Source organism: Delphinus delphis, chromosome 9 (genome assembly GCF_949987515.2).
Source record: "Delphinus delphis chromosome 9, mDelDel1.2, whole genome shotgun sequence".
NCBI classification, from domain to species: Eukaryota; Metazoa; Chordata; class Mammalia; order Artiodactyla; family Delphinidae; genus Delphinus; species Delphinus delphis.
This window is the reverse complement of record NC_082691.1, coordinates 95212859-95235038: the sequence shown is the minus strand read 5'-3', so window position 1 is coordinate 95235038 and position 22180 is coordinate 95212859. Positions and strand designations below refer to the sequence as shown.

The 22180-nt window shown below is 54.3% G+C and overlaps 2 gene segments (V, D, J or C); both read right to left on the bottom strand.

Moving 5' to 3' along the window:
- Positions 1 to 4292: 4292 nt before the first annotated feature.
- On the bottom strand, positions 4293 to 9164 carry LOC132430555 (T cell receptor beta constant 1-like; the record flags this gene model as incomplete). The annotated part of the segment is given in 5 exon segments: positions 4293 to 4540; positions 4821 to 4927; positions 5099 to 5116; positions 5817 to 6203; positions 9044 to 9164. Coding segments are annotated over 5 exon segments (654 nt in total), but the record flags the coding sequence as incomplete, so codon positions are not given.
- A 3382-nt stretch (positions 9165 to 12546) lies between these two features.
- The window catches only part of LOC132431256 (T cell receptor beta constant 1-like), a 62018-nt gene continuing 52384 nt past the window's right edge, over positions 12547 to 22180 (bottom strand). The window contains 4 exon segments of the C gene segment in view: positions 12547 to 12799; positions 13119 to 13225; positions 13397 to 13414; positions 14115 to 14501. Of these exon segments, the coding sequence occupies positions 12779 to 12799; positions 13119 to 13225; positions 13397 to 13414; positions 14115 to 14501 (533 nt within the window).

Genomic DNA, 22180 nt, shown 5'->3' with positions numbered 1-22180 from the left:
CACAGAGGACAGCTGAGATAAGTTAGAGCTAAGTTAGACAAAACTTCTGTGAAAATAGGCACAGTTGTTGGCTCCCTTTCAGCTCTATTTGCTGATGTGCAGATCCATCCACTCATCTATTTCCCCAAGAAGCCCTCCGAGGAGTCCAGGTGCAACAATAGATGGAGATGGAGGAGAAAAGACATGCAGCTGGGACCTTGGGGGCGGGGTGGGGTGGTGAGCAGAGACTATGTCATTTGCTGCAGACAATAAATCCCCAGGAGAGCCAGAGACTGTGGTGTGCTAAGAACCCAGGGATTTCAGACCCACAAGCAGCAAAGGAGAAAGTACTCAGGATGCGAGGGGAGGATATCCAACCTTAGACTGAGGCAGGAAATGCTTTATTTTGGGGGCCAGGAGCGGGTGTATGACATCTCACATTATGGGGTCTCAAGGCCCAGAGATCACCTTTCTGGAAACTATGGGAGTCCGCCACAAGTAATGAGAATGAACTGTAGTTACAGTTGTTGCCCAGGCTGTGTTGCCCTTCAATTGCTACAGGGCAATTTCCATGGACATGGAAAAAGGGAACTTGGTGATGGAAGTTTAAGAAGAGGTCAGTGGGGTTGCAGATGACAGCTTCATCCATAGGTTAGTGCAATGCTAAGAACTGACCTGGGGTCTTTAGCCATTTCTTGACTTACATCAGCATCTCCTAATCCCTAAACGTAATACACCGAGGTGTGAGTGTGTTTTCCTTGTACACATATAGCTTCCAGAGAGGTCTCAGGTACCAATCTTCCATTCCCACACCCATCCCTAAGCAGGTCAGCCTCAGGAGGCTCTTCCTGTATAGGACCATTGGGGCTGTGTGTCACACACACTGTGAGGGGCTGAAGTTGGGCAGGCTCCCCTTCTCTGGGTCACTAGGGAGGAAGCAAAACAGGGAAATGGCTCAGGGCAGGAAACGCGAGTGTTAGTATCTGTCAAGATCCGTTGTTCTTATCCCGACCTCTCTTGTTCTAAAATCCTTTTTTTCTCTTCCTTACTCGTCCCTAGTCATTTACTTAAGAGAGAAAAAGTCTTTGTCTCTTGCATGGTCTCAATGTCCTCTACCTGCCCCATCCCTGGCATCCTTACTACCCAACCTTACGTAGCCTGCCCTGCCCCCGCAACCCCAGGGCAGTAGGAAAGGCTGCAGGTCTTTACTAGATCCTGGTGCTGATAGGAACATTCTTCTTCCGGCCAAGTGACAGTGACTCAAACAGCCCTTCCCCACAGGAGTCCCATTCCCCCCACCAGGATGTCACCCAACGTGACCAGCTGGATGCTTCCTTTCCCCTCCTAATTTCTGAGTAAATCTCTAAAGGTCACAGGGTTGAGGTTCCTCTCCTGGAGAGCTACCCATGTGGGGGTCGAGCTGTGCCCCTTGGAATGGTGAGAACTTGGGGGACCACAGGCATTCTTCTAGAGATGCCTGGCTTCTGAGTCTCTTCAATCAGTAAGCACGCTTTGCCCCTGTACTACATTCTGCCCACAGATTTCCTTAATGGGATGAAGTTTGGATTAGCCTGGAGACTGGAATAGGTCGACAGGCGCAGGTCAATGAGGCATTGCTTTAGTGCTTCCCATTCCAGGAGTGACTCTGGTCTCAGAAACGCCCTCTGAGCCCCTTTAATTGGAGCGACTGTGTGTCCTGGTCTGCCAGGACAATCCTGGCTTACCCTTCCTGTCCCAGCATCTTATCTTTCACCCTCAATAGCATCCTCATTCTCATAATAAACGATACGGTTGCCCTATATCTAATCCATCTTGGCTCAGTTTCACCTGAGGAAGAATGGACGGGTTGGCTAGAATTGGTCCAGAAAGATCTATTTCGATTATAGAGAAAAAGGTAGAGGCAGAAGAAATTAACTGCCCAGTGCCTGTGAATTGAATGCTGGGGGCAGTGCTGTCTGAGAGAGACAAGGAAAGGGCTGTAAAGATTTGGGAAGAGGGGCCTCCCTGGGTCAACGTAGGGTGGGGACCAAATGGAGTTTCTTCATCTCTATTATGTTTCCAGGAGTGAGAAGGTGACATACACAGAGTCATCCATCCTCCAGGGGACATTCGTTCCTTCGTTCCTCACTTTGACAAACCCCAGGTGCCCACCAGCAACTCCCCCCCACATCCTCCCACCTGCTAATGCCTCTGCTTTTAGCGCCCCAAAGATGGCAGCCACCAAGCCCGCAGACCCTCCTCTCCCGCCTCCACCCCGACCCTCCTCACAGCTCTGCTTGCACAAACCCTTGGCTCCAACACTCCCTGCTTGGCCCGCTCCTTCTGTTCCAGGCCTCATTCCCTCTGAGGCATTTGCTTGTCTCTTGAGCTGCTTATCTCCCTGTCCCGCCCTTGCGAGGAACCGCCACACGTGTCTAAAGAATGGGAGGGGTTGCTTTTGTGGGTGCTGGTCTAGAGTCTAAACTCAGTCTCCTCTGTTTGGGGATTCTTTAGTCATTACCAAAACAAATACACAACAGCAGCAACAAGGAAAAACACTGTCTGCAGTTTGAGAAATATTGAGATACTCATGACTGATGGGAAATTATGGGCATGTGATGAGTTTCCCAGGCCATCCCTCCCCTGGGCCATGTCCTTTCCTGGCCTGTGTGAGCTGGGTCCAGAGAACCCCTCGTCTCCCACTCCTGATACGCAGTGTAGTGGGATGAATAATGTCACCCCAAATTCACGCCCACCCAGAACCTCAGACCGTGACCTAATTTGGAAATAAGATCTTTGCAGATATTATTTAAGAATCTTGGGATGAGATCCTTCTGAATTTAGGGTGTGCCCTAAACCCAATGACTTGGGTCTTGGTAAGAGAAAGGAGAAGGAAGCTTACACACAGAGATACGGGGAAGAAGGAGACATGAAGACAGAAATAGAAGCTTGGGGTGATGCCACCATGAGCCAAGGAGGCCAGGAGCCACCAGAAATGGGAAGAAGCAAGGAAGGCTTCTTCCTGAGAACTTTGGAAGTGATCGTGGCCCTGCCAACACCTTGATTCTGACTTTTGCCCCCCAGAACCGTGAGAGAATACATTTCTATTGCTTTAAACCATCAAGTCTTTGTTACAGCACCCTGGGGAACAAATATACTCAGGAATCCAGGTGTCTGTTGCTACAGGTCCTGGCCCACACTTTGGGAGCAGCTGCTCTAAGGTCACCCAGCAATCTTGTGAGCAATCACTTCTTGGTCACGACTTGGGAAAAACTTCCTGAACTGCCGTCTTCAGAACAAGGTGCCACAGTTTCACAGCTTACCAGTCATTTGATCTATGAACTGTGGTTTCTTCACCTATGAAGTTGGGAGAAAAACACCTGCTTCTGGGATCATTGTGGGGATTGGCTGGGACAACACATGTGCCAGCCCGAATCCTGGAACAAAGCAGGCTATAAGGACTCCACTTTCCCCACCCTCTCCCAGCTTTCAGAACTGCTTTCTCACCCCCAGTGTTCTGCCTCAACTAACTGACCCAGAGCCTCTCTCAATGGTCTGTCTTCTGTCCCGATGGCATTCCTCTCCTCCCTGGGTGCAGTGTTCTACCACAGTGATTGTAACCTGCAGTAGCATTTACCCCAGTAAGGGAACGGTCTCCACCCAAGTGGGTGCACTCCACACACTACATTTGGGGTGACCTGGTCTCCACTCCATCAAGTGAAGGAGCCTGTTGGAAGAGACACTCAGGTGCAGCACCCCAGCCCCCAATGGACCCTGCTCCCCTTCGCCATTCCTCCTCAAGGCCTGACCCTATGTGTCCCACCTCCATGAAATCTCCAGGTTTCACACTTCAGTGTTTTCAACTCTATGCCTTCTTTAGGATTCTAACTCAGGCAAAGTAGAACTAAATCTTATGCCCAAATTCTGAAAGCAGACAAGATGGAAGTGTTAAGAACCAACACAGATAAACTCTAAATGCGTAAGGAGTGAAACTCGAATCTGGAATTCAGAAATGATCAGACATTCTAACCTACAGGTCGCCCTGTCCTCCGTCCAGCGCTGAGCTGGGGGTTACGGTTCACCTCCATTCATCCTTATGCCATCAACATGCAGGTTTTCCAGAGTCCAGCTCCTTGCCCTTCAAACTAACCCTACCAAATGGGGCCCAGAATACCCAGGTGTGGACCATGGGGTCCATCCTCCATCAGGACAAACAGGAGGAATCGACATTGGTCAGAGAGGAGGGTGCATCACTCTGTATGCCTGAGGGGTGGTGATTTCCCTAAATCAGAGGTAGAACAGGGAAGGGCAGAACTCCATAGACACTCCTGGGACACAGTCAAGCCCACCATGACACTTTTATTACTTTAATCAATTTCAGATTCAGTGGGGAGGAGCTCAGTCTGCAGGGAAGCTGAGAGAAGGGACAGACATCCAAGTAGGAAGGAGATAAAAGAAGGTGGAGAGAGAGAAACCCTTGAGGAACACAGACTGGAAACATGTTAAGGAACATCCAAGGAGAGGATGAAGAATGACTCAGGATGCACTTTTGGAGCTGGTCTCAGGAATCTTTTTTCTTAACCTGAGGAAAAGAGGACATTGTCAGGGTGCCAGGGGTCACCGAACAGTACGAGTGGGTCAGAGGAAGCTGACTCTAGGGCTTGATTTCGGGTAGAGCTAGTTGATTCTCCCCATCCTCTAAAGCTACATTCTAGATGACCTCGGATGTTGTCCCCCGTCTGGCAGCCCCACTATAACTCCATTGAGGTGCCAGGACATGACTCTGAGACCCCCTCAGTTACCCTTCATGACATTTCACCCTCTCCCTTCAATCACCTGTCCCATCCTGCCCTCGTCCTTACCATGGCCATCAGCACCAGGGCGCTGACCAGCACAGCATACAGGGTGGCCTTCCCCAGCAGGATCTCATAGAGGATGGTGGCAGACAGGACCCCTTGCTGGTAGGACGCTGTTGGCAGGAAGGGAGAGCAGGTAGGTACCTGTGAGCAGGGATCTCCGGTCTCCTTGCCCACGCACCACCCACCCTTCCATGCCCCACCAGGGTTCATGGGGTTTGCATTCTCTGGTTCCAGAGCAAAGACCATGGGAGATGGAGACAAAGGAGCAGGGGGCCACTTACCCGAGGTGAGGCCACAGTCTGAAAGAAAAAAGGGGGAGGGAAATGGATGAGAGAGTCCAGCTTCAAAAGCAGATTCAAAACTAAGCCAGCCTTCCTCAGCCCAACAGCTGGCAAGGTGCTAACTCTTGCCAACAACCACGTGAGCTTGGAAGTGGATCCTCTCCAGTCGAGCCTTCAGAGAAGACTCCAGCTGTGGCTGACACCCAACTGCAGCCTCCTGAGGAAGACGAGCCAGCTCAGTTATGCGCACATTCCTGACCCATCAAAACTCTACAATAACAAATGTGTGGGATTTTGAGCTGCTTCCAAAAGAACCAAGAAAAACAAAAAACTAAGCCAGACTTGTGTCAGCACAGACTCCCAGGCTCAGGGCAGCCTCTGGTCAGAGTCCCAGCAGCGCCTTCCTTCTGTTTTGGCGATGTGGTCACAGCATCCTCGAAGGTCATGGAACATGGCAGCAGTGAAGGGGATGAGGACCCACTGCTCAGACCCTGAGCTGTGCAGGCGCGTAGGGAGGGGGACCTTTCAGCACAGCTGAGTTGGGCTGACCATCTGGGATGTGGGGGAGGAAGTAGCCCGAGGTGCCCTGTCCTCCCTCACGGGGGGCTTCCCACACCCTCCCGTTTATTCTGCACCTAGTCTCTCTGCTCTCCTCCCTGGACCTCCCCCTCTGTCTGCTCTGCCTCCCTCCCTGCCGAACCCTCCCGGAGCGGCTCACCTGCTCGGCCCCGGACCTCGGCACTGATGTTCTGGGTGACGGGTTTGGGCCTGTCCTGCTTCCACTCGTCCTCGTCCGAGAGCCCGTGAAACCAGGCTTGGCAGCGGAAGAGGTTGCGAGGGTTGTACCAGAAGCTGGCGGAGACCCTCAGCCGGCTGCTCAGACAGTAGCTGGAGTCGTTGCGGCTGGGGTCCTCCTTGTGGGGCTGAGGGTCCGTGCTAACCCCCGTCTCGACCTGCTTCCCGTTCACCCACCAGCTCAGCTCCACGTGGTCGGGGTAGAAGCCCGTGGCCAGGCACACGAGCGTGGCCTTCTGGGTCCGGGAGATCTCTGCTGCTGACGGCTCGAACACAGCCACCTTGGGTGGGGTCACCTTGCTCAGGTCGTCTGGAAGGGAGAGGGGGTTGGGAGCATGGGTGCCCGGAGGGCCGGCTGTGCGTGTGAGTTGGGGGCACAGGGAAGGGGGCCACGGGGTCATCGTAAAAGGAAATTACGTGGTAGTAGGTCCTGGTTGGTTGTTTGGGGGTCACCACCCGCTCCTCTGTGACTGTGCTCCCTCGGCCTGCCTGGCCTTTGTATTGACCCTACGACAGCCCTGTCTCCTGTGTCCCCAGCCCCTAAGGTGGCCTTACAAATGGCACTGCCCAACATTCTGCGTAATGTCTCTTCTTTCCCCTTATTTGATTTCTTATCCATCAAGAAAAGCTCACCTGTCTTTTTCTCCCCATAATATGTAGTAGTTATTTAAATAGAGCAGTGGATTGGAGGCAGAAGAACGGAATTCAAAGCTTGGAACTGACTCTGCCCACCAACATGACTTTAGACAGTCTCTCATTGTCTCTGCATCATTTTTACTGACTGTGAAGGGAGAATCCCAACACCGACTGTCCAGCGCCGGGGTGGAGATGAAATGATACAAGGGTTCAGAAAGCCCCTGCCCTCAGCTGGGTTCCTTGTATGTGAGTCTCAGGGGTCGAGGAGTAAAGGGGATTTGGGGCTAAGGGGGTCATTTGGGGGTGGGGTTTTCTTCAGATGACAGTATACAGGTGGCATATTGGGGGGCACCACGTGAGGACAGCCTTTTGTATTAGGGTGCGCTCATGAGAATGGGAGGTTTTCTTTCTTTCTGCTGCTTCAGCGGGTCATCCTAGCCATTCCTCTGCCTCCAGGTACCCCCGAGTTTCCTCAGCTCAGGCAGATAGCCATCCCCCTGTGTTTCAAATGCAGGCATCTTCAACCTTCTTTGTCCCTTTGATTCCACGTGTTCTACTTCACCCTACCAGCAAGCTTCCTCAATAGGCATGAGATCATCAGAGCAACTTCTGCTCTCAGCTGTCTTGCTACAACTAAGCCCCTCGTGCGGGCGTCCTCGAGGGCTCCAGGTGAAGGCGGTCCAGTTAATGCCCCTGCGGCCTTTCCATCTGGCTGGCTCACTGCTTCTCGGCCCTCCTACAATCATGTTATTCTGCTCTTTGCTTTTTATCGATTGTTTTGTTTGTTTCTGAGCAATTCTGTTAAAAGGAAGACAACTCACTCTAAAGAGATCTAGTTTAGGCTGGAAGATGGAGAAAATGTTCTTCTAACCGACTCTTCACATTTCCCTGGATGTGACCTGACTAGCGGGCTGGCTTCTTGGGTGTGTGACCTGTGCACACAGATTCATTTTTCCGAGGTCCTGGATCATTAAGGGGCCAGGGCTTGGGACCCAGATTTACCTGGTTCTGAGGTCTCCTGCTTTTCTCCACCCTGGCTGATTACAGAAACCCAGCTTTCCTCTGGGAACAAACACTTCAGCTGATCCTCATTGGCTCCATCTTAATTCGCCTAACTGCAAGCACCCTTGCTGTTGTCAAATTATCCAGGTAAATATACTGGTATTGAGGGTTTCTTCCCCTCTGGAAGCTCAATACTCCCACAGCAGGTGACCTTTAAGGTCCTTTTCCAGCACGAAGAGCCTAAGATCCTCCAGGGAATGTTCCTCAGCTCACAAGCAAAGTATCTGCATTTTCATGTATGTCCTGCCCCACCTGGCTGTTTAACCTAGAAGATGTGGTGTGAGGAGGGAGATTTCCAGCTAGGGGATGAGGGGGGTACGTTTGGTGAGTAAATCCACCCAGTGGCCCAGGTTCCCATCTAGCCCCCGTGTGCTGTACACACAGTCTGGCCCTCAGGGGTCTGGGGCTTAGGAAGAGAGGAAGAGGTTTTAAAGCTAATTTCAAATCTAAACTTCTAAACGGCAAATCAACAAACCCCGCTGATTTTCTCTCCCTCATGCCTCGTGTTTCTCTCTCTCACTCTCTGTTCCACACTCTTGTTTGTCATCCTTTTTCTCCTGTGTTCAGTGGAAGCCTCCACCTGCACCTCCCAGGAGCCGGCTGTGCAGGGGGCCGCATCCTGCGCTCATCCCTGCTTGTTTCTGCCCCTCGGGCTCATTCTCCCCTTTGCATCAGCTACACCCCCTCCTGCCCTTCCCCCAGCCCAGACTGCCCTCCTCGGTCTTTTTCTCCAATCAAGCAGCTCTCAGAGTCCCAGTAAATCCTCTTTCTCCAATGCTCACCCTGTCCCTAAATATCTCAGAAACAAAGAGACCAAAGCCCCCCTTTCCCTCTGTCCAAATTCCCGTCCCGGGAGTATCCCTACCCCAAACCCTCCCCACCCAATATTCCCCACCTCCCTTGCAGAGTTGACCCCCAGATGGACAACTGGACACGCGCCCCAGCTCCACCCCACACCACCCATCTCTGGGGACCCCCCAGGAGCCGGGCTGGAAGGAGGGGAGGCATCCAAATCTTACCTATGACCGTGAGCCTGGTGCCTGGGCCAAAATACTGCTCATAGGAGCACAGTGAGAAGCCCCGCACTCAAACCCCCGCAGCTCCAGGCCGCTCCCGGGTGCCAGCGCCCCGCTTCAGTGCTGCGAGGGGACCAGGTGCCCGCGTCCGCCCCGCCCCGCGCTCGCCGCCTTCCATCTCGCTCCGCCGCCGCTGCCGGGCCCGCGGACACTCACCCACCACGGTCAGGGGCTGCCGGCCCCGAAGGGCAGGGCGGCGCCTGTAAAGCACAGCCCCGGGGCTCCCCACCCAAACCGAGGCGCGCCGCCCGAGCTCACCTAGCACCAGGAGCCGCGTGCCCGGCCCGAAAACCGGGGGAGAGTCACGGCCCCCCAGCGCCGCGCAAAAACCCGCCGCGCGTCCCGCCCCGTCCCCGGCGGCAGCGTCCCCGCTCACCTAGCACCGACAGCCGGGTGCCCGCGCCGAAGTACTGAGTTTCAGTGCTCACAGCTTCTGGGCTCAGCACAAAAAGGGGTCCCGCGGCCCTGCTGGCGTCCTGAACGCCCCGCTCCGCTAACGCCCCAGGGCACCCCGCTCACCTAGCACAGTCAGCCGGGTGCCCCCGCCGAAGAACAGAGGGTCGTTGCTCACAGCCCTGAGGCCCAGGACAAAAACCGCCGCTGCGCTCTCCTGATGTCCCAAACTCAGCCCAGGTCCCCATCGACCCCGAGCACAGCCCCAAATGGAGATGGGCAGCAGCCCACCTCTCTCCAGCCCGCCCGAACGAGCGCTCAGGGACCCCAGCTGCCCTCCTTACCCAGCACAGTCAGCTTGGAACCATTGCCAAAATACAGCTCGGTGTTCACACAGCCCTGGGAACTCAGGCACAAACTTAGCCCTCCCTGAGAGCAGCCCAGGAGGGTCCAGCGTCCACTCCCCAAAAGCCAGGATTCAGGAGGTCATCCAGGCTGGGCAGCCCATCCTCCCTCCCCCCTGGAGCAACCTCCTTACTTAGCACAGTGAGCCTGGTCCCTGGCCCGAAGTGCAGCTCATTGTAGGAGCACAGTGGGAAGGGGCTACCAAGAATTCCTCCTTCTTCCGCTCCTCCCCTGGCACAGACTGGGACCACCCTCCTTCTCCCTGGCTTCTCTCTTCCCACCTCTCTTCAGAACTAGCTGGACACAGAAATCTGGGCCCTGCCTGAGGTCATCCCCAATTTGCAGACAATGAGCTTGGCTTGGGGATTTACCGTGGTTGTGAAATTGGAAGGGGTATTTGTGATGGAGATTTTGCTGGGCTGGGAAGTGTTCCAGGCTAGACCCCGCCTCTTACTACTTCCGTGACCTGCAACCTCCCTGGCCTTCGTTTCTGCAACTGAAAAATGGGGTAATATCTTCCCCACAGCGTTGTTGCGAGTGCTTAACAAATTACACACCTGCAAGTACTTTGTCAAAAGGCAAGGTTTGTGAAAAGCACAGAATCATGACTCCACTTTGTGGCTTGATTCTTCGCTTTCCTGGAAGCTGAGTGTGGAGCAGGGAGGGGCAGAGGTGATCACGGAGTCCGGATCCCTGCGAGATCACATCAGGGACCCGCTCAGGAGATCTCTCCCAGCTACTCTCCCCATGCAGGAGCCCCACCCGGGCAGTTGGAGCTATTTTCTGAGGCTGGGCTTTTTGTAAAAGCCCTTCCTCTAACTGAATCATCGTGCCCCCCCGAAGTCCCCACAATGTTACACTATGAAACAAAAATGTCCTCTCCTATTGTCCCCCTCCCCTAACGACTGTGTGGAGGCAGGAAGTGCAGGTGGCAGAGCTTGGTCTGATTGAGTGGGGTGGGAAAAAACCTAAGTAATCGAAAGTGGGGAGGGCCTTGGGGGATGTTAGGGTGCTAGTGGAGGGGGAAGGGGACAGAGAGGCCCCTCCTGGAACCTACGCCACCCTGAGGAGATCTCCTATGTCATCAGGGCTCCCCTCTGGGACTCACTGTGCCCACCTGCACAGACTGGCATTTATAGTGAGGCACGTGGGAGGAGCATCCCTAGAGCAGGGGATGGCAACTCAGGGCAGGAGGACACACAGCCTGGAAAGCTCTGCGATTCCTCATTGCTTCCTGAATAGGGTCCGAGCTCCTTCCCCTTCATTAGTCCACAGACACGCAATGCACATCTACTATATGCCAGGCCTCACGCTGGTTGCAAGGACAGAGTCCACTCTCAAAGCGGGAAGCCCCAACCTGCCTTTTCAGCCTTACGACTTCCATCTTGGACCTCGCAGACCCGCTGAGCAGAAGTACCTGACCCTGTAGTTTCATATCCTCTTCATACATCCGACTATCATGACCTCTCTCCCACATGGCTAACTGAGACCGGTTCTTCCTTTGAAGAACTGCCACCGTCTCAGACTCTCCCCTGATGGTCCCCGTCAGAAACCTCTTGCTAGCCTCTGCCTGCATTGTCGGAGACAGATCACCTTGCTATTGCAAGCATCACCGTGTGTGTTAACTTTCTATTCATGAATTATCCCCCTATGAGCAGGGAAGCTTCTTGGGGACTGTGACCTGGATATCTTTGTTTTCTTGAAGGTTACTAGCAAATGTTGCAATGATATGTGCTTAACGAGTAGGTGCCTCTGCTCATGCATGCATGTAGACATACGTGTTTGTGCATGTGTGTTGGTATATGTGCAGACACCCATGTTAGAATGCACGCAGAGTTCCAGTAGTGGGAGGAGGCTGTGTGCTGCAGGCCTGTGGGGGGCGGGGACAGATGGCTGTTCCAGGCAGCCCTTAGGGTGGTATCTGCTCCTGCATTGGGTCACTTTGGGCAAACTCATTGATTCATTCATTTCTTTAAAGAGAATTTATCGGGTTAGTACACTGAACCAAGGTACTGTGCCACATCGCAAGGGTACTGTAATACCATACAACCTGGTCCTCAAGGAGCGGACCTTCTAGTGGGGGTGCCAGACAAGGAAAGAGGTAGTTTCCATCAACTGTGGTCAGTGGCAGGAAGGAGATGCACACAGGGTACTGTGATAGCAAAATGCAGGGAGAATTTCATCCATTTGCATGGAGTAAGGGGCAAAGATCCTCCAGAGGCGGCTGCTTGCTGGGGAAGACGTCACCGTTGAATCCGCAAGGATGGGTGGGAGCGCACATGAGTCATTCCAGGTAGAGGAGTGCAAGATGGCCTGAGCGCCAGTGACTCGGGGGTTCAGGGTGACGGGAGTGAGGGTGAGTGTGGATAAAGTGGTGGAGGACAAAGGTGGGTCTTTTATGCCATCCTGCGGACTTTGGGTTACATCACCATGGTGACAATGAGACAGTAAAGAGCTTTGGAAGGATTTCTAGAAATACCAACAGGGCTGATCCTTGGTTTTAGGGAAACTGATTTTGTATCCTCTCAGGACTGATCAGGGCCATATTCACACACATTTAATTCACTAGAGTGAAATTTGTATCCAGCTTCGTAACTTAAACTGGAAGGTACATCTGATAATGAGAATAGATAGTAATTTCTCTTCTTCTCACCTGGAATCACTCCTTGGTGATGGAGAAAGCTGAGTAGCGCCCTCAGGGAGACAGTGGAGAGAGCATGGGTGACGCACATGACACCCAGCTTTGGTGGCCGTGGGGACATGACCACTCAGCAAGTAGACACAGCTCTTCCTCAGAGCACCTTTGTCCAGGTAGGACAGAAATTTCCTATAGACAGCATCACACCTTTTTCTAGGTTGTTCCAGAGTAAGCCTCTCTCTTCCCCAATCACACCCTTTCACGTGTACTTGAGTTTTGCCGGCAGTGTGGAGTAGTACCACCCACAGGCTGGGTCCCTTGACCCTCCTACCTGAGGGGCCCGCACTTTCTTGAATGCCTCTTGTTTCCACCCTGGCTGGAGTCACATGGGACTTCAGAGATGGACGGAGGAGATACCTAGGCACTCACAAGGCAGACTCAAGCCAGATCAGGCCATTTTTATTGGTTGAATGCGTTCAGGCCCGCCAGGGTCCCCCTTGGGCTAGGGAGATTTTGGTCATGAGTGTTTGGGGGGCATGCACACAGGGGTAGATACTGGGGTGCGTAGAGAGACGAGAGCAGCTCTTCTGAAGCACTGGGTAGGAATGGAAAAAGCAGAATTCACATCAGGGCCATAACAGGCTGGAAGCTCCTGGCTCCACCTCTAAGCTGGCTTCAGGAATCCTTTCTCTTGACCTGAAGAAGAGAAAGTTTGGGGCTTACCAGGAGCCAGCAGTGCTGGGGACTGAGAGGACGTAGGGTTTCCCACTGACAGGACAAATAGCAGGGTTCCCCTAACATCCATCATGTTTTCAGGTGACCCCAGTTTCTCCTTCACAGCATGGTACTTGCATTGTGATCCCAGATATAAGTGTCTTCTGAGGCATGTGGGTGACTCCCCCCTTTCCTCTCTGCCCATTCTGGTCCCGGCAGGGTCTCTGTGTTCTTGGGTGTCAGTTGCTGTGTTTCAAGTGTCACCTCCAACCAGCCGGCCCCATCCTGCCCTCGTCCTTACCATGGCCATCAGCACCAGGGCGCTGACCAGCACAGCATACAGGGTGGCCTTCCCCAGCAGGATCTCATAGAGGATGGTGGCAGACAGGACCCCTTGCTGGTAGGACGCTGTTGGCAGGAAGGGAGAGCAGGTAGGTACCTGTGAGCAGGGATCTCCGGTCTCCTTGCCCACGCACCACCCACCCTTCCATGCCCCACCAGGGTTCATGGGTTTTGCATTCTCTGGTTCCAGAGCAAAGACCATGGGAGATGGAGACAAAGGAGCAGGGGGCCACTTACCCGAGGTGAGGCCACAGTCTGAAAGAAAAAAGGGGGAGGGAAATGGATGAGAGAGTCCAGCTTCAAAAGCAGATTCAAAACTAAGCCAGCCTTCCTCAGCCCAACAGCTGGCAAGGTGCTAACTCTTGCCAACAACCACGTGAGCTTGGAAGTGGATCCTCTCCAGTCGAGCCTTCAGAGAAGACTCCAGCTGTGGCTGACACCCGACTGCAGCCTCCTGAGGAAGACGAGCCAGCTCAGTTATGCCCACATTCCTGACCCATCAAAACTCTACAATAACAAATGTGTGGGATTTTGAGCTGCTTCCAAAAGAACCAAGAAAAACAAAAAACTAAGCCAGACTTGTGTCAGCACAGACTCCCAGGCTCAGGGCAGCCTCTGGTCAGAGTCGCAGCAGCGCCTTCCTTCTGTTTTGGCGATGTGGCCACAGCATCCTCGAAGGTCATGGAACATGGCAGCAGTGAAGGGGATGAGGACCCACTGCTCAGACCCTGAGCTGTGCAGGCGCGTAGGGAGGGGGACCTTTCAGCACAGCTGAGTTGGGCTGACGATCTGGGATGTGGGGGAGGAAGTAGCCCGAGGTGCCCTGTCCTCCCTCACGGGGGGCTTCCCACACCCTCCCGTTTATTCTGCACCTAGTCTCTCTGCTCTCCTCCCTGGACCTCCCCCTCTGTCTGCTCTGCCTCCCTCCCTGCCGAACCCTCCCGAAGCCGCTCACCTGCTCGGCCCCGGACCTCGGCACTGATGGTCTGGGTGACGGGTTTGGGCCTGTCCTGCTTCCACTCGTCCTCGTCCGAGAGCCCGTGGAACCAGGCTTGGCAGCGGAAGAGGTTGCGAGGGTTGTACCAGAAGCTGGCGGAGACCCTCAGCCGGCTGCTCAGACAGTAGCTGGAGTCGTTGCGGCTGGGGTCCTCCTTGTGTGGCTGAGGGTCCGTGCTGACCCCCGTCTCGACCTGCTTCCCGTTCACCCACCAGCTCAGCTCCACGTGGTCGGGGTAGAAGCCCGTGGCCAGGCACACGAGCGTGGCCTTCTGGGTCCGGGAGATCTCTGCTGCTGACGGCTCGAACACAGCCACCTTGGGTGGGGTCACCTTGCTCAGGTCGTCTGGAAGGGAGAGGGGGTTGGGAGCACGGGTGCCCGGAGGGCCGGCTGTGCGTGTGAGTTGGGGGCTCAGGGAAGGGGGCCACGGGGTCATCGTAAAAGGAAATCACGTGGTAGTAGGTCCTGGTTGTTTGTTTGGGGGTCACCACCCGCTCCTCTGTGACTGTGCTCCCTCGGCCTGCCTGGCCTTTGTATTGACCCTACGACAGCCCTGTCTCCTGTGTCCCCAGCCCCTAAGGTGGCCTTACAAATGGCACTGCCCAACAGTCTGCGTAATGTCTCTTCTTTCCCCTTATTTGATTTCTTATCCATCAAGAAAAGCTCACCTGTCTTTTTCTCCCCATAATATGTAGTAGTTATTTAAATAGAGCAGTGGATTGGAGGCAGAAGAACGGAATCCAAAGCTTGGAACTGACTCTGCCCACCAACATGACTTTAGACAGTCTCTCATTGTCTCTGCATCATTTTTCCTGCCTGTGAAGGGAGAATCCCAACACCGACTGTGCAGCGCCAGGGTGGAGATGAAATGATACAAGGGTTCAGAAAGCCCCTGCCCTCAGCTGGGTGACTTGTATGTGAGTCTCGGGGAGGAGTAAAGGGGATTTGGGGCTAAGGGGGTCATTTGGGGGTGGGGGGTTTTCTTCAGATGACAGGATACAGATGGCATATTGGGGGGCACCACGTGAGGACAGCCTTTTGTATTGGGGTGCGCTCATGAGAATGGGAGGTTTTCTTTCTTTCTGCTGCTTCAGCAGGTCATCCTAGCCATTCCTCTGCCTCCAGGTACCCCCGAGTTTCCTCAGCTCAGGCAGATAGCCATCCCCCTGTGTTTCAAATGCAGGCATCTTCAACCTTCTTTGTCCCTTTGATTCCACGTGTTCTACTTCACCCTACCAGCAAGCTTCCTCAATAGGCATGAGATCATCAGAGCAACTTCTGCTCTCAGCTGTCTTGCTGCAACTAAGCCCCTGGTGCGTGGCGTCCTCGAGGGCTCCAGGTGAAGGCGGTCCAGTTAATGCCCCTGCGGCCTTTCCATCTGGCTGGCTCACTGCTTCTCGGCCCTCCTACATCCCTGTTATTCTGCTCTTTGCTTTTTATCGATTGTTTTGTTTGTTTCTGAGCAATTCTGTTAAAAGGAAGACATCTCACTCTAAAAGAGATCTAGTTTAGGCTGGAAGATGGAGAAAATGTTCTTCTAACCGACTCTTCACATTTCCCTGGATGTGACCTGACTAGCGGGCTGGCTTCCTGGGTGTATGACCTGTGCAGTCACAGAGGACCCCACACTTAGAAGGGCCCCTTGTTGACTTAATGTGCTGCTGTCACCATTTTGAAATTCTAAGTAATTTTTAGCAAAAGCCCTGGGTGTTTCCTTTGCAGTGGTTCTGCTGCCCAAGAGGTCTGCTGCCCCACCCTGCATTTCCCACCTTGCTGATTACTCACTCCTCTGTCCCTAGGTCTTTACTGGCCGCCCAGGTAATCTCCTAACTTCTCTCTGCTGTGCAGCTCTATCAGGCTTTCTGCCCCCAGCCTGGTTATTCACTCTCGCCTCAAAGCCCCTGACCCTGGGGTTCAACCAGCCCTCCAAGGGCACTATGGAATCTACTCCTCTGACCTCCTCACCCAGCAAACTCTCAGCCCCTATTGGAAAAAGTAAAGATGCCTTCTGAGCCACATGCGATGGTCCCCATGATGGTGACGTGATGGACAGAATGATCGGAAGCCAGACCGTCCTTACACCCTGAAGCGCTGACTACATGCCTCCTCCATGATGAGGGCAAAGCCAGTTCTCCCTCCGTGTTTGCGAGTCCCTGTGGGGTGCGGGTCGGCTTGCCCACGTAGGTGCACGTGTGTGTCCTGGTGAGCTTCTGTTGTGTGTGCTTGGAGGTGGGCTGAACTAGCCTCAGGCAGAATTCTGAAGTTTATGGGTCCTGTTCCCAGCCTTCCTGCCCATTAGCCACATGCCGAACCTGCCCCTCCCTTGGCACTGGGCTCCCCTCCCTTGCCAGTGGCCACCTAGCGGAAGGGTAGGGAGGGGACCACTGGATTACAAGAGGTTTCCTGGATACTCTCCATGTAGCTACTCCTGTAAGTCTCACATCAGATTTAGCAGTAGGTATTGTTGATGACCTTGTATAGAAGAGAGGATGTTCCCACAGATTCACTTGACCAAGGTCACCAGATCATTAAAGGGCCAGGGCTTGGGACCTAGATTTACCTGGTTGTAAGGTCTCCTGCTTTTCTCCACCCTGGCTGATCACAGGAACCCAGCTTCCCCTCCGGGAACAAACACTTCAGCTGAGCCTCATTGGCTCCATCTTAATGAACCTAACTACAAACACGTTTGCTGTTGTCAAATAAGCCGGTAAATATACCAGTTTTGAGGGTTCTTCCCCCTGAAGCCTCAGTGCTCCCATCACCAGGTGACCTTTAAGGTCCTTTTCCAGCACAAAGCGCCTAAGATCCTCCAGGGAATGTTCCTCAGCTCACAAGCAAAGTATCTGCATTTTCATGTATGTCCTGCCCCACCTGGCTGTTTAACCTAGAAGACGTGGTGTGAGGAGGGAGATTTCCGACTAGGGGATGAGGGGGGTACGTTTGGTGAGTAAATCCACCCAGTGGCCCAGGTTCCCATCTAGCCCCCGTGTGCTGTACACACAGCCTGGCCCTCAGGGGTCTGGGGCTTAGGAAGAGAGGAAGAGGTTTTAAAGCTAATTTCAAATCTAAACTTCTAAACGGCAAATCAACAAACCCCGCTGACTTTGATTCTCTCCCTCATGCCTCGTGTTTCTCTCTCTCACTCTCTGTTCCACACTCTTGTTTGTCATCCTTTTTCTCCTGTGTTCAGTGGAAGCCTCCACCTGCACCTCCCAGGAGCCGGCTGTGCAGGGGGCCGCATCCTGCGCTCATCCCTGCTTGTTTCTGCCCCTCGGGCTCATTCTCCCCTTTGCATCAGCTACACCCCCTCCTGCCCTTCCCCCAGCCCAGACTGCCCTCCTCGGTCTTTTTCTCCAATCAAGCAGCTCTCAGAGTCCCAATAAATCTTCTCTTTCTCCAATGCTCACCCTGTCCCTAAATATCTCAGAAACAGAGACCAAAGCACCCCCCCCACCCAACCCTTGCCCTCTGTTTCTGTTCCAGAACCAGGAGTACCCCATCCCAGGCCCCTCATCCCTTGCAGAACTGACCCCACAGACGGACAACTGGCAACACAGCCCAGCTGCAGCCCTCCCCACCCATCTCCGGGGACACGGTGGGCTGCGAATGGAAGGCAGGCAGACAGCCAAATCTCACCTGTGACCGTGAGCCTGGTGCCTGGGCCGAAATACCGCTCATTGGAGCACAGAGTCCCAGTCCAGCACGCAAACCCCTCAGCGCCCAGCCACTCGCCCTCCGGGTCCCAGCGCCCGGCTCCAGCGCAGGGAGGGGACCAGGTGCCCGGGTCCGACCTTCCAACCCGCCCCGCCGCCGCTGCCGGGCCCGCGGACACTCACCCACCACGGTCAGCCGGCTGCCGGCCCCGAAGGGCAGGGCGGCGCCTGTAAAGCACAGCCCCGGGGCTCCCCACCCAAACCGAGGCGCGCCGCCCGCGCTCACCTAGCACCAGGAGCCGCGTGCCCGGCCCGAAGTACAGGGGCTGAGTCACGGCCCCCCAGCGCCGCGCAAAAACCCGCCGCGCGTCCCGCCGCGTCCCCGGCGGCAGCGTCCCCGCTCACCTAGCACCAGGAGCCGCGTGCCCGGCCCGAAGTACTGAGTGTCAGTGCTCACAGCTTCAGGGCTCAGCACAAAAAGGGGTCCCGCGGCCCTGCTGGCGTCCTGAACGCCCCGCTCCGCTCCTAACGCCCCAGGGCACCCCGCTCACCTAGCACAGTCAGCCGGGTGCCCCCGCCGAAGTACTGAGTGTTTTGGCTCACGGCCCTGAGGCCCAGGACAAAAACTGCCGCTGCCCTCTCCTGATGTCCGGGACTCAGCCCAAGTCCCCACCGACCCTGAGCACAGCCCCAAATGAAGATGGGCAGCAGCCCACCTCTCTCCAGCCCGCCCGAGCGAGCGCTCAGGGACCCCAGCTGCCCTCCTGACCCAGCACAGTCAGCTTGGAACCATCCCCAGAATACAGCTGTGTGGTATCCACGCAGCCTTGGGACCCAGGAGCAAACTTTGCCTTCTCAGACAGCAGCCTAGGAGGGTCCAGCGCGCACGCCCCCAAAGCTAGGGTTCAAGGGGTCATCCAGCCTGGGCAGCCCATCCTCCCTCCCCCCTGGAGCAACCTCCTTACTTAGCACCGTGAGCCTGGTCCCTGGCCCGAAGTACTGCTCACTGTAGGAGCACAGTGGGAAGGGGCTACCAAGAATTCCTCCCTCTTCCCCTCCTCCCCTGGCACAGACTGGGGCCACCCTCCTTCTCCCTGGCTTCTCTCTTCCCACCTCTCTTCAGAACTAGCTGGACACAGAAATCTGGGCCCTGCCTGAGGTCATCCCCTATTTGCAGACAATGAGCTTGGCTTGGGGATTTACAGTGGTTGTGAAATTGGAAGGGGTATTTGTGATGGAGATTTTGCTGAATGGGGAAGTGTTCCAGGCTAGACCCCGCCTCTTACTACTTCCGTGACCTGCAACCTCCCTGGCCTTCGTTTCTGCAACTGAAAAATGGGGTCATATCTTCCCCACAGCGCTGTTGCGAGTGCTTAACAAATTACACACCTGCAAGTGCTTTGTCAAAGGGCAAGTTTTGTGAGAAGTTTTATGATTATCCCTCTTTAACGTTTTGATGCTCCACGTTCCTGGGAAGCTTAGTGTGGAGCAGGGAGAGGCAGGGGTGATTCGTTTGGGCGTCCCCATCCGCATTCCCTGCTGTTAGTCTCCCTCATCCTTGCCCCTTCTCTCTCCCCTCAACGGGCACTCGCTACTGACTGCCTCCCACGAGTCCCTAAGGTGGCATTATACCCTGATTTTCTTGGCCGTGTTTGAAAAGCCCTGTAGGATTAGCCATCGAATGAGTATATCTATTTTCTTCCTAGTTTAAATCCCTCTTTGGTGCATGGCTAACTTTTCAGACTTAGAAGCAATTACAGTAGAGTTGAAATAAGCCTGGATTTTGAGGCAGAGGATTCCTACTAGCAGCATGATCCTGAGAACTAAACTGACTTTTTCCAATGATCATTTTCCTGCTTTTTGCAGGGTGTACGTGCTTATCTGTTTGAGTGACAGCACCTATGAATTAGAATTAGACATTCTTCCCCAGAAGAGATACTTTTCCCGTTGCATCTGACATTCTTTTCCCTATACTCTACCCAACTCACCTTTTGTTTTGATTTTCATGCAACCTGCTTTGTGGAGCCCCCGTGCCTCTGGCTATTGTCCTATCTGATGTTCCACACCAACTGCTACACCAGGGCGCTCCGGGTGTCGAGGATGGCTGGAATCCCATGAAAGGAAATGTTCATGGGTTGAACCCTTTCTTATTTCCAATGCCCAGCAAACCTCTCTCCCCGCTTTTGAATCCTAGCTCCAGCCACGTTTTATATTCATAAAAGCAGCAAAAGCTTGGAAACGAACAAATCCCAAAGTCCGAGGACCAGTTCGTCAGAGGGTTCATATGATAAAGTCCCAGGCCCTTTGACATGCCTGACAGAAGGGAGAGAATCTCTGGAATTGTCGGAAGGCAGGCCCTCACGTGAAGACATGGAGGAATGGGAAAAAAACACGTCTACCTTTCAAGCACCCTCCTTGTTGCCAGAAGGTACTGTGCCCTCTGTTTGGCTCTGTTCTAGGAATGAGCAGAAGTATGGCAAACCCAGATGTCTCCACTTTATCCAAGTTTGGGAAATGTTTCTAATGGCAAAATTGAGACACAGGTTTGGAAAAAGGCATACTCTGTGACACAGTGAGGATAAACAACAAGAATGAAAAGGATGGCTACAAGAGGGTAAATCCTTTACAAAGGATTTTCACGTGATTTAGTCCCTTAGAGTTTCAGGACCCCAAGAGACGACCATTGTCATCTCTGTTTTATACATCTCAGAGGGCCTGAGACAGTTTAGGTCACTTTGCAAATTGCGTGAGCCCCTCCTTCCCCAGAACCCAGGCATTTTGAATCTCCGTGATTTGTACTTTCCAATTTCCATGACACTCCCTGGCACGTGCTTCCCTCTGCAGGACAAAGCCTGCCGCAGCCAACCAGTCTGGTAGAACCTCTGTGGCCCGCTGCTCTGGCCGTGTCTATAACTCCAGCCTAGGCCCATCTCACCCTTGCCCTGCTTCTCCCACCTGCCTGCTTCCTCCAGAGGGTGGTGATGGTGTGTTAGCGTTTCACGATGGGCCTCTGACTCGCTGATCTCAGCACAGATCCTGAGGTTTGAGAGCACGGGGCCTCAACCTGCTTCTCTTCTTTCTGCCTTGGCTGTTACTAAGATGGTGTAAGTTTCCAGTTGTAACAGCTTATTCTGACCTACCTCCTCTGACCCCCAGCAAGCACAATGTTCCCCAGGGCCACCCCTGCAAGCTCACATGATGCCGTGACACGGACCTCGGCCTTCAGGGCTCAGGAGTCCCCCTCAAGCCCTCTCAGTCTCACCAAGCTGCTCCCCTATGGCCTCCTGGGTCCTTAAACCACCTCAGGAAGACACACATGGATCTTGGAGACAGAGAAGGACTCAAGGAAGGCGAGGACAGCGCTCTGAGCTGGAGGGAGGTGTTGGGGGTGGATTTTAACATAGAAGACGGAGCTGTTCCCCAAAACGGGGTCACCAGTGCAGGATCAGAGTTAGAAGGAGGGGGGGAAATGGAAAAGATCAGATGAGAAGGGGAAAGTAAAGCAGCACACCCGCTAAATCGGGAGAGAGGAGGGGAGTCTTGGAGAACAACGAGAAGGAGAACGAGAAAACACAAAGCCAGGAACGAAGCACAGAAGCACAGCTCCTCTGAGCCCTCGGCCAACACAGCGGAGCGAGCTGGAGATGCTCCGGAAGGAAAGGGCAGCTCTGGCCCCCGCCTTCCACCTCCCTCCCTGTCTGATACCTGTCACGGTGAGCCTGGTGCCGGTCCCAAAGTGGAGGGGCGAATTATAGGAACACAGCTGCAGGAGGCTGTAGGAAAACCCCCCAGAGGTCTCCAGCCAGAGCGCTAGTCTTAGCTCCTTGAGGGCAGAGATGGCCACCTTTCCCTGCCTGGATTCACGGCTCAGGACCAAAGGGATCCCACTAGGAGAAAGGCCTAAGCACACTCTGGGGAAAGAGGGAAAAGAGGAAGAGACTTAGGAGGGGCTGATCCACGCACAGAAGAAGGAGGAATGGACCACCGACAGAAGAGTAAGGAAGCAGTTTATGGGCCGAAGACTTAGAGGACAAACAGGAATCGACCAAGCGTCATCTAAAGCGGCGGCAGACGCAGCTCCCCGGAAGCCCCACAGGGACCAGGGTTTACTCAACCCTCTCCCACCGGGGCTGGACGGAGAGGTAGACACTCCGGGTCCAAGGGACAGTGGCCCCCGTCTCCCAGCTCTTATGTCTTCCCCAGGACAGGGAGTCGAGTCCCACCTCCAAAGTCCCCCGGTTGCCCCACAGTATAACACGGGCGTGGCAAACCCCAGAGCGGCCGGTATGGGGCCCTTCTTTCCAGAAACGAGCTTCTCCCCAGAACTTCTGGGGGTCCTAGCACCTTCTCCACTCACCCACACTCTCCGCC